The following is a 12,729-nucleotide window of genomic DNA, read 5'->3' on the forward strand; positions in this document are numbered from 1 at the left end:
TCCTTCTGGAGCAAGGAAGAAAGTGCCCTCAGCCTCTTCTGAATGACCTTCCTTTCTGAGTGTCTTTGAGTTTTTCCACAGAATCCAAATTCTCCTCTGGGGCCAACGGAACATCCTTCTGAGTCATTTTCCGAACATGCTGGCACTCACTAGAGTCACAATGACGTCATGGGGAAATGTTGTATTGCTAAGTACAATTATGTTGTATTTCAAATGTCAGCACATTCTGATGTGTAGGTGGTCCAAAGAATGGGAAAGTATTATGCCACTGAGGATAACAGAGCTTATTTTCAAACAGAAAAGAAAAAGGAGGAGGAGGGGAGGGAGAAAAAGAGAGACTCCTGAAGCTAGAAGAGACCTTAGTGGCTCATCTAATCCAATCTTCAACATTTAAGGAGGATCAGCATTAAACCTTAGCAGCCAATTAAAAACCCTTATACTTTTGAATCAGCTACAGAGAAGGAAATGACAAACCTCACCTCCCCCCAAGTTTAAAAGAAAATGAAAAATTTAAATAGGTAAAAAGGAGGCTCATGAAAGTAGTGGCCAAACAGGCAAAGCCATACACAAGAAAAATATCCTTCCTAATACCAACAGACAATATTTAAGCACTATTCTTTGAGCACTTTGCAGCTTTCAGGGATGGTTTAATGCCATAAAATCCACCCACTATAAATGTAAAGTTCAACGATTTTTTTAAAGTGGGCTCCATGCCTAGCAGAGAGCCCAATATGGTGCTTAAACTCATGACTCTGAGATCAAGACCTGAACTGATATCAAGAGTGGGAGGCTTATCTGACTGAGCTGCCCAGATGCCCCAAAAATTCAATGATTTTTTTTAACTGTTTATTTTTATTTATTTTTTGAGAGAGTGAGTGTACACACGAGCAGGGGAGGGACAGAGACAGAGGGAGAGAGAGAGAATCCCAAGCAGGCTTCACACTCAGCGCTGAGCCCAACATGGGGCTCGATCTCACAACCATGTGAGATCACGACCTCCACCAAAATAAAGAGTCAGATGCTTAACCGACTGAGCCATCCAGGCACCCCCAAAATTCAATGATTTTTAATGAACACATTTAATAAATTAATTTAAATGATGGTGCAACCATCACCACAACCCAGTTTTAGAACATTTCTATGAACTAAAATAACTTCCTTGGGCCTATTTGTAGTCAATTTCTGCTCCAAGAAACCATCACTATGCTTTCTGTCTCCATAAATTTGCCTTTTTTGGAAATTTCAATAAATGGAATCATACTCTATGTATTTTTTTGCACTGGCTTCTTTCACTTAGCATAACGTTTTTGAGATTCATCCATGTTGCAGCAATGAGGTAATAGTCCATTCCTGTTTATTGCCAAATAGTATTCCATTGTATGTGAACAGTACATCTCTTTTATACATTCACCAACTGATGGCCATTTAGATATTGTCCAGTTGGGGGCTATTATGAATAATGCTACTCTGAGCGTTCATGTTAAAGTCTTTTTGTTTTCATTTCTCTTGGGTAGAGTTCTAGGAACAGAATTGCTGAGCTATTTAGTCAGTTTATGCTTAGCATTTTAAGAAACTGGCAAAACAGTTTTCCAAAGTGGCTATACCATTTTACATTCCTACCAGTAATTTAAGAGGGTCCCAGTTTATCCACATCCTCGTCAGCTCTTGATATTGTCTATATTTTTTTTATTATAGCCATCTTAGTGAGTGGGTAGCGATATCTCATCATGATTTAATTTGCACTTCCCTAATGGCTAATGACATTGAGTTGCTTTTTATGGACTTCACAAACCATTTATATATCTTCTTTGGTGAAATGTATGCCTATTCATATTTTTTTTTAAAGTTTTTATTTAAATTCCAGTTAGTTAACATACAGTGTAATACTGGTTTTAGGAGTACAACATAGTGAATCAATACTTCCATATCACCTGGTACTTATCACAAGTGCCCTTCTTAATCCCCATCACCTGTTTCACCCACCGCCCCCACCTTCGCCCTGGTCATCAGTGTGTTCTCTATAGTTAAGAGTCGGTTTCTTGGTTTGCCTCTCTCTCTTTATTTTTTCCTTTTTCTTGTTGGTTTTGTTTCTTAAATTTCACATATGAGTGAAACCATGTTATCTGCCTTTCCCTGACTGATTTATTTCTCTTATTAGCATTACACTCTCTAGGTCCACCCACGTCATTGCCAAGTGGCAAGATACCATTCTTTTTATGACTGAGTAACATTCCATTATATAGATATTTATGTATTCACATCTTTCAGCCATTTTTTGGTTGGGTTGTATGTAGTCTCACTGAAGAGAGTACAAAGAATTCTTTATATATTCTAGAAACAAGCCCTTAATCAGATACATAATTTGCAAATATTTTCTCCTAGGCTGTGGCTTTTCATTTTCTTAACAGTGTCTTTTGACCATTAATTTGAATTGCATACTATTTTAATTTAAATGAAGTCTAAGCCTGGGGCACCTGTGTGGCTCAGTCAGTTAAGTGTCCAACTCTTGATCTCAGCTCAGGTATTGATCTCAGTCAGGGTCATGGATTCAAGCCCTGCGTTGGGCCGCACACTGGGTGTGAAGCCTATTTTTTTAAAAAATGAAGTCTAATTTATCAATTACTTTATGGCTTATGCTTTTGGTGTCATATCTGAGAACTCTTTGCTTAAACCAAGGTTGGTAAGATTTCTTCCCGCAGTTTATTCTAAGAGTTTTCCAGTTTTAGCTCCTATATTTAGGTGTACAATCCATGGTTGAGTTGATGATAAGAGAGAGGGTTTAAGTACTTTTTTTTTTTTTTTTTTTTGCATACCTGGTTGTTCCAGCACCATTTGTTGAAAAGAAAATCCTTTCCCTGTTCAATTGCCTTGGCACTTTTATTGAAAGTCCATAGACCATAAATGCCTATCCAATGCCAACACCATAATGTCTTGATTATTCTAGCTTTATAAAATTCTAAAATCATGTAGTTTAAATCCCCCAACTTTCTTCTTCTTTTTAAAGTTTATTTATTTATTCTGAGAGAGAGAGCATGTGTGGGAGAGGGGCAGAGAGAGAGGAGGGGAGCGAGAATCCCAAGTAGGCTCTGCACTGTCAGCACAGAGACCCACCTAGGGCTTGAACTCACGAACCAAACCGTGAGATCATGATCAGAGCTGAAATCAAGAGTTGAATGCCCAACTGACTGAGCCACCCAGGTGCCCCTGTTTTTCTTTTTCTAAATTGTTTTGGCTATTGAATTTCCAAATAAACTTCAGGATCGGTCTGTGGATTTGTACAAAGCATTTGCTGGGATTTTGACAGGGATTACATTAAATCTATTGATCAACTTAGGAAGAATTTCCATCTTAACATTGAGTCTTTCCATTTATTGAGATCTTAGATTTCTCTGAGACTTTACAGTTTTCAGTCTTGAACTGCTTTAAGTTCCTAAGTATATTTTTAATGCTGTTATGAATGAAATTATTTTCTTAATTTCATTTTTATGAACATGACTGTTCATTATTAATACATAAAACTATGAATGATTTTTGTACATTGATCTTGTATCTGAGACCTTGATAAATCGTTTATTAGTTCAATTAATGTTTTTATAGATTTCTTAGGATTTTCTACATGTAGGATAAATGTCATCTGTGAATACAGACTATTTAATGTTTTCCTTTCTAATTTGGATGCTTTTTTTTTTTGGTCTTATTGCACTGCCTGATAGAAGTGGTGAGGCACAAACATTCTTGTACTGTTCCCAATCTTAGGGAGAAAGTATTCAGTCTTTCACCATTAAGCATAATGTTAACTATAGGTTTTTCACATGTGCTTTTTATCAGGTTGAGAAGACTCCCTTCTATTACTAGTTTGTTGAGAGTCTTTTTTAAAAAAAATTTTTTTTAACGTTTATTCATTTTAAAAGACAGAGAGAGACACAGCATGAGTGGGGAAGGGGCAGAGAGAGGGAGACACAGAATCTGAAACAGGCTCTGGGCTCTGAGCTGTCAGCACAGACCCTGATGCGGGGCTCGAACTCATGGACTGCAAGATCCTGACCTGAGTTGAAGTCAGAGCTCAACCGACTGAGCCACCCAGGTGCCCCGAGAGTCTTTTTTAATCATGAATGGATGTTGGGTTTTTGTCAAATCATTTTTCTGCACCTACTGACATGGCTCCTTTTTTATTCTTTATTCTGTAGATATAAGGTATTATAGTACTTTCCATTTGTTAAACCAACTTTGCATTGCTGATAAATCTCACTTGATTATGGTATAAAATTCTTTTTCTATGTTGCCAGATTCGGTTTGCTACTGTTGTGTTAAAGATCTGTATTCATGGAGAATATTGGTCTATAATTTTCTTATGATTTTATTTAGTCTGGCTTTAGTATCAGAGCAACTCATAGAATAAATTGGGAGTTATTCTCTTTCCTCTGCTCTCTAAGAGAACTTGTAAAGAAAAAATATTTCATTTAAAAATATTTGATAGAATTCATCAGTAAAGCCCATTGGACCTTAGCTTTTCTTTGGGTAAAGATGTTTAATCACTACTTACATAATTTACTTGTTATGAGTTTATTCAGATTTTCTATTTATTCTTGAGTCAATTTTCCTGGTTTGTACGTTTCTGGGAATTTGTCCATTTCCTCTAAATTGTCTACTTTGCTGGTACAATATGAATAAAGTTATTCATAATATATAATCCTTTTAGTTTATATAGCATCAGTGGTAATGTCCCTGATTTCATTTCTAATTTTGATAAGTTGTATCTTCTTTCTTATTTTCTTAGTTAGTCTAGCTAGAAAATAAATAATTCTCCCGTGTGATTCTTTGCCTCATGGGCTATTTAGAAGTATGTTATTTAATTTCCAAATAAATGTTTTTTTCTAGACTTTTTTTTCTGTTGTAAATTTATTTTCTTTTTTCTTTTTTTTTTTTTAATTTGAGAGAGAAAGAGAAAGTGTGAGTTGGGGAGAGGGGCAGAAAGGGAGAAAGAGAGACAGAGAGAGAGAGAGAATCTTAAGCAAGCTTCATGCTCAGCACAGAGCCTGAAGCAGGGCTGGATCCCACAACACCAGGTTCATGACCGGAGCCAAAATCAAGAGTCGGATGCTCAACAAACTGAGCCACCCAGGTGCCCTGTTGTAAATTTCTAATTTAGCTCTGCTGTGGCCAGAGAACATATGTTAAGTGATTTTGATCTTTTCAAATTTACTAAGACTTGTTTTGTGATACAGCATAACACTTATCCTGAAGAATGTTCCATGTATGTTTGAAAAGAATGTGTTTTCTGCAGTCAATGGATAGAGTGTCACATGTCAGTTATGACAAGTTGGTTGACAGTGTTGTTCAAGTCATCTGTACCTTCTATACTCTTACTTTTCTTCTGGAACTCTTATATATGTTAATATGCTTGATGTTGTCCCACAGGTTTCTGAGCCTCTGTCCATATTTCTTCAATTATTAAACAATCTTTGTTCTTTAGATTGAGCAATTTCTTTTGCTCCACCTTTCAGTTCACTTAGTTTTCCTTCTGCCCTTCAAGTCTGTTATTGAGTACCTCTAGAGGATTGTTCATTTCATTTATTATACTTCTCAGCTCCAGAATTTCCACCTGGTTCTCTTTTTTTTTAATCATCTCTCTTTATTGAGATTCTGTATTCACTGACTCTTTCAATTCTTTAAATATGGTTTCCTTTAGATCTCTAAGCATATTTAAATAGCTGCTTTGCAGTCTTTTTCTGCTAAGTCCTATATCTGAGGACAGACACTCAGACACAGTTCCCATTAACTGCTTTTTTTCCTGTGTATGGATCACGCTTTCTTGTTTCTTTGAATGCCCCTAAATTTTTTGTTAAATATTGGACATTTCAGATAACATATGGTAGCAACCTTGGATTCTGACTTTTCCCCAGAGCATTGTTGTTTTGCTTATATAGTAATTTGCCTGGACTAAGTCAATGAAATCAGTCTCCCATATACGGTACAGCTGCTGATGTCCTTAATTTTTTTTCTTGTTTTTATTTTTAAGCTTTTTCTGGCTTTCTAGAAGCCATCCACATGTCTGCATAACTTAGTGTTCTAGCAAAGACTAGTCAGAGGTTTTGCTCAAACACCTTCAGCCAGAAAGGCTTCTCTCTGCTTCTGACTGTGTGTGGGCTGGGGAGTACATTCAAACTTCAGGCTGAAGTTTTTCATGTCTGCCCCAGCTTTTACTTTCTACTGGCTCTCTCCCATCTCCTCTGTGCGTGCACGCAGGCTCTGCTGGCCAGGGACATGTGGGTGTTTTGGGCACACTCCATCTCTGCTACTCGTGCACACAGACTCCGGTCAACCTGGGACACATGAAGAGCTATCAAGCCCCTGATGGCTGTCTCACCTCCCCGAACTACCTACTAGTCCCCAGCTAGACCACTGGTCCATTGCTTGCCCCAAAGAGGACTGTAAGCTCAAGATAGTGGAGATACTAGCTCTTCTTACTGACTTACCACTGACATGGCCACTTTAGCTAAAAATACTCCAAATAGAATATTCTGGAAGTGGCAGCAAGGCTTCTGGTTTTCACAGCCTACCCTGCTCTGGTTGAAATAACACACTGACAGAGCTGGGGAGGAGAGAATGGGAGCAACCTGAGGTACGAACGCCACAGGCTCACGCTGTTCCTACCCAAAGTTTAGCAGTTTTCATGAACAAATGCTTGCTTCCCAGTTTGTTGCATGCCTTTGGTCAATTTTTAGAGAGCTGAAATGGATATTTTTGACAATCTTTTCCCAGCTTTCCAGTTACTTTTTGTGAGGAGGATTTGTCAACCTCTTCATTCTGTCATGCAGGAAGTCAGTATCTCAGTCACTCTTCACATTTTGCTATAATTAGAATTATTAATGCTGTTAAAAGGAAGAACTATACAGGTGAAAATATTACCATGAAATGTTGTTTTCAAAGAAAATGTTTGTTTTTGTTTTCTGGCAGAAAAAATCAACAAACATAAAGACGAGTGAAGATCTAAGCTTAAATGATGATTTCATGAGATTAAGTTAAAAAAATCTCATTTCTCAGGGGCACCTGGGTGGCTCAGTTGGTTAAGTGTCTGACTTTGGCTCAGGTCATGATCTCAAGGCTCATGAGTTTGAGCCCCGAGTTGGGCTCTGTGCTCACAACTCAGAGCCTGGAGCCTGCTTCAGATTCTGTTTCCAGCTCTCTGCCCCTCCCTCCCTCCCTCCCTTTCTCTCTCTCTCTCTCAAATATAAATAAACATTTAAAAATTTAAAAAAAGAGAGATCTCATTTCTTAGAAGCAACACCTAGGGCCCTACAACTTGACTCCTTCACAGACATGAGAGAAATGAATGACATACTCCACTAGGAAAAAGTTAATCCCAAAGCATCTCAGTCACGACTGAGCATCCCCCAGCTGCTTTTCCTGTTTCTTACTTTCCCACTTCTCTATCATAGGCCTCAACCATGGTCATCAGATATGCAACGGACATTCCTAGAATAGTCTGTTGTTTGCAGTCTGGATACCGTCACAGCCCCATTCCTGCCCTGTGCATCCAGGAATCCAGTCCAATTCCTGTGCATCCAGGAATCCAATCCAGAACTGGAGAAGACTTAGAGATTTTGGGGGGCAAAACCTTTCACGCTGAGATGGGGAAATTAAGGCTTAGGGGAGGTAAGGGGATTATCCTTTCCAGGAGTGTGATAAAGATTACGTCATGCTGATAAAAATAGAGGACCTCAGAAACCGTTACTGGAATGAGTGAGTTATCAAGTTCAGGGCCAATGACTGGGAATGGTTTCAGGAAGATCAAACACATGCTCCAAGAACACTGGACATGAAGGCTCCTGAGGTTGATTTTTCCCACTCCTTCCCTCTTTCTTACCTTAGCAAAGAAAATCCAGGCTGCACACTGCCCTGGGGCCATAAGGCTTTTTAGCTTCACTGTGCTGAGCATGAGAAGGAATCCTAAAATTCCACTGGAAGGAGAAAATATTCTCTTGTTAGTGAGGCTTGTCTTCCTTGAGCCAATAGCTATTTTCTGTTACATTTTACCAGCTAGTTTCTAATTATTACACAACCTCTATCTCATCTGTGCTTTCTAGTGATCTCTGGATAAAAATATCAAATATTTAAAAACCCACGAAGCTCTAATTTTATGAGGAGCTATGATAAAAGTGTTTCACTGGGTGGGGGGCAGGAAGGGAAGGAGTATAGAAACTTGGGAAATCTCTGGCTAAATCATGAAAGAAAAAAAAATGTGGAGGACAATACCTCCTGCTCCCTCCCATACTATTTCTAGAGCTTGGTGTTTGCCAAGGTAGAGCTTCAATTTTTTTTTTCAAGCAGAACAAACTGCCAGAAAAAGACTTCCAAAGTGAAACTCACCATATGGGGACAGAGGGTCTGGACCAGCTCCTGGGTTCAAGGTAAGAATCTAAAGGGGAAGACTGGCTCCAGTAGCAGAAGCCCCCCCCCCCCCCCCCCCCCCCGCCCAACCCAGGCTGAGCTACACAGAAGCTATGCTTTGGGAATGATGCCTAAGCCCATCTATGTGACCTGAAAGACCACACCCCATGGGAGCCCTAGAGGTCTAGAGCATCCAGACCTTGGCCTAGCAGTGGACACGTAATTAGTGGCCTACGCTGGAATCCATTTTTAAAAATTTTTTTTAAAATGTTTTATTTTTGAGAAAGAGAGAGAGACAGAGACAGAGACAGAGCATGAGCGGGGGAGGGGCAGAGAGAGAGAGGGAGACACAGAATCCAAAGTAGGCTCCAGGCTCTGAGCTGTCAGTACAGAGCTCGATGCAGGGCTCGATCCCATGAACTGTGAGATCATGACCTCAGCTGAAGTTGGAAGCTTAACCAACTGAGCCACCCAGGCACCCGCACTGGAATCCATTTTTGAAAACATCACTGTGTGGCCAAGGACAAAGCAAAGGGCACTCCAAAACAGAATGGTCACTCTTCCTTGCATTCAGAGGCAGGGCAATCAGAGATGAGAGACTCCACGATCAAGGCTGACTTCCTGTAACTGTATCAAGTGGGCGCTTGAGTGTGACTTTTATTGGAAAATGAAAAGCAAGAGCTAGGACCACAGTGGTACCCCAAACCAGAGGGGCAGGTCATACGAACTGTAGCTCTAGGCCCTCAGGTGACACCCTGCCATCTCACCTTTATTATAGGCACTGGTGTGTGGCTCCAACATAGACCAGGGGCTCTGAGAGGGCAGGGACCAACCTTGGGCTACTCTGATTTCCCCAACAGAGCCAAACATGGTGCCTTGGTCATTGTAGGTATTCCAAAAATATTTGATGGGTTTACTTAGAATCAGGCTGGATTGAATTAAACACCGATAAGGCCAAATTTCACAGAAACGTGTGCCTTTGCTTCATTGGATTAGATTAGTTTACAGCCGCATCCCTGGGGCAGGACCAAGGACAGGGATGAAGGTTCCCTTGTGTATATTTCAGCCTGTTGGCTGCTGATAACCTGCAAAGTTTGTTCAGATTTGAATCTGCAGTCGAGAGAGGCTGGGCAGCTATGGATGAAGACAGGCAGTCATTCATACCCGAAAGGCAAGATGGGTAAGTAGCCGGCTGGAAATTGAGTGACCTGGGCTGTGCCCACTGACCCTCATAACCTTGACCAAATCCCCATGTTCCTCCTTTTTTTCTTGCCTCAGGTTCTGTGTTGTTAAAGCAGGAATAAGCATAGTGGTCCTTATCCTACCTTATGGAAATCAGAGACTTTCAGAATAGGAAGCCTCCCTACCCCCAAATCTCACTTTATTAACAAGCAAACTGAAGCCCAAGCACAATTTGAATCCAGGTTTCCTGGCTCATTCAAAGGTTCACCACAGTATGAAGTGCCTGGGTGGTTCAGTCAGTTGAGGGACCGAGTCTTGATTTTGGTTCAGGTCACAATCCCAGGGTCACGGTTTCAAGCCCCCGCATTGGGTTCCACACCGAGCATAGAGCCTGCTTAAGATTCTCGCTTTCACTTTCTCTCTCTCTCTCCCTCTTTCCCTCTGCTCCTCTCCCCTTCTCCCCCACTTGCACATGTGCTCTCTCTCTCTCTAAAATATGAAAAAAAATTAATAAGGGTCCTCCACAGTTCTTCAAACTTCACCATGAAGATACGTTCTTGACTCAAGAGACAGAAGAGATGCTGCAGGTGCCAACGGCCACCGTGAGGTTGGGAGTGGAAAGTGGGGCGGCTAACGCTCCAGGGCTCCTCCTGGTGGCGTCCACCCCTGCCTCCAGGGATGTAACAACTTCGCACATGCCTGTGCTGTCTCCCACACGCCCTCCCCTCCGACGCTCCCTTCTCTCCACCTCCAGCCAGAGGAAGGGCATGATGCCACATCCCCTTGCCCCTCAGCACACACTCTGCTAGAGCAGAGCCACTCGGGTCTGTGCCCGACACAGGTGGGAAAGCATCCATGATTCCTTCCCATCCCTTGCCTGGTATGCCTGTGCATCATTTCTAAATTACCCATGGGTCCCTCTCTTTCTCCTTCCACACTCAGCTCTCTACCCTTCCCTGTGGAGGCAGATCTGAAAAGCAACAGGAGGATCCTAGAAGTAAAAGAGCTCGGGCTCCCCGTCCATGTGTCTCTGGGTCATGGCTACCACTGTCCCCTCGGGCCTCCGTGACTCCTTCTGGGCTCCCGCAGGGCCTCTGAAGGTGACAACTCTTAGTCTGAGATACGGTCATGGAGGAATCATGTGATGACATGGAGGAAACTGACACATTTTTAAAAGAGGTCAAGCTTTGTCCTGAAGCCAGGGGGATAGAATGTAATAGAGTTACATCAATTCACACAAAGACTTCCAAATCTTTTAAGTATAAAACCCTGATTTTTCATGCTGGGTTACAAGGAAGTTGCAGATTAAAAGGGGCAGAAATGGAGCTAGAACATCACCCCACAAGGCCAGCATCAATGGGCTGCGAACCATGCTGCTCTATTTCAAATAACCAAACAACGGATGCCCTTCCCTCTGCACTGTGTTTGCCGGTCCTGCCAAATAACCAGACCCAAAGGGAACAAGTGCACAGACCCCAAAGCAGCACTAACACACATGCCACCCAGTCCTAGCTAACAGGCAGCCGACAAGTCCCGACCACATCAATAGGGATGGAGAAGATGACTCCTGTGAGTGTTTTCCTGAAACTTACCTGTGGATGATAAATGAATCATTCTGAGGCTCAAATGCAAAACCAAACTGTACAACATTGGTACGTTTTGTCCTAACACACCCCGAAGTCAGAAATAGTAGCGAGCCACACAACCAGCTTTTTGACTCTGAAGAATCACTGCCTCACAAGGCACACTCTTTTATGCGTGGGAATAAGTGGTCTGGCTTGGCAACTGCTCATGGTCTGTTGACATTTTATTTATAGTCAAGCTGAGCAGATAATAATAATGGCCATCATTTCCTGGGCCAGGCACGATGCTTAGGGTTTATGCATCTTATTTAATATACACAAGCACCCATTGGTGGTATTATCTTTCCATTTTACAGATGAGGAAACTGAACTGATGCTTGGGGGAACTAGGGCGGCTTGCTCAAAGAGCAAACCAATCAGCAAGCAGCAAGGCTGGAATTCAGCCCAACACTGGACTTCCCACCATATCAGAACACACGCCATGAGACTGTCCATTTCTCAGCACAATAAAGTCAAGCGAAGTGGGGATCATGGCAGGAAAGAGGGGACAGGGTGAGTATGAACTCCAACTATATGTGTAATGCCCGAAGTTCCGAAACCTCCCACAAAAGTCCACCAGAGTCGTAAGTCAAAGCCAAGCGGCAAGGGTCGTTTATTGCAGGTTCGAACCTGGTCCCCCGCGCACTCGTCGCCGGTGACGCAAGAGGCCACGATCAGGGTTGGTACAGCGTTTTTATAGACAGAGACAAATAGCACAGGGGAGGTTTCAAATTATGAGGGGCCTGATTAGTTGATTTTAAAGTAAGGACATTTGTTGTTCTCTGATTGGGCGTCCTTTGTCCTTTGGCGGGAAGGCTTTGTCCGTTACTTGTGGCGGGAGGAAAAAAGGGGGAAGGGGGAAGGGGGTAGGGTAGGTGAGGAATGTGCTAAGCAAGCAGGTTTACAGAAGCGAGAAATGCCGGTTAGTTTATGTACAATCACTCATTCCATTACATATCAGACTACATTTAGGAAGGTTTACAACCCATTCTACTACACAGCGGGTTACGTTCAGGAAAGGCCTCACAATGCTCGTAGCAAACAGCAAGCAAAACAGACTTCTCAGCAATTGTATTTCTTATCAAAGATCCATAATAAGCAGAAAAGAGAACTTTAGCTTTAAACTAAGGCAGGGCTGTCATTTGGATTTAAAGCTGTTCTTTTCATATGTATCCATCCCTATTGGTCTGAGGAGCTCCCACAGCCAAGTATTAAGGGTCACTTTGCTGTCTAGACGTCTCCTAGTCCCTGGTTTCCAAAACCTGTTTCTCAGGGTCTTAGGATTCAGTCAAGGCTTTTTAGAGATTGTCCTCTAGGGAAAAGGCAGGGACCAAGGAGGTAGCTGAATGGGTGTAATTCTGGACCCAAGTCTTCCCTTGAATGGAATCTGATTCATCATTTTATACACTCAAGTTCTGTTTAAGAATCACTAGTGGAAGGGGCTCAGTTGGTTAAACATCTGACTCTTGGTTTTGGCTCGGGTCATGATCTCAATTCGTGGGGCTCAAGCCCCATGTCTTGGGATTCTCTGTCT

General features: G+C 41.8%; 1 protein-coding gene across 2 annotated transcripts in view; it reads right to left on the reverse strand.

Annotated features, from left to right (window-relative positions):
* TMEM241 (transmembrane protein 241) overlaps positions 1–12,729 on the reverse strand; it is a 114,442-nt gene that overhangs the window by 31,620 nt on the left and 70,093 nt on the right. For both annotated transcript variants that reach the window (XM_047828483.1, XM_047828484.1), the window contains exon 13: positions 7,868–7,961. In XM_047828483.1, the coding sequence (XP_047684439.1) occupies positions 7,868–7,961 (94 nt within the window). The remainder of the gene's footprint in view (positions 1–7,867; positions 7,962–12,729) is intronic.

The sequence above is a fragment of the Prionailurus viverrinus genome, chromosome D3 (genome assembly GCF_022837055.1).
Source record: "Prionailurus viverrinus isolate Anna chromosome D3, UM_Priviv_1.0, whole genome shotgun sequence".
NCBI classification, from domain to species: Eukaryota; Metazoa; Chordata; class Mammalia; order Carnivora; family Felidae; genus Prionailurus; species Prionailurus viverrinus.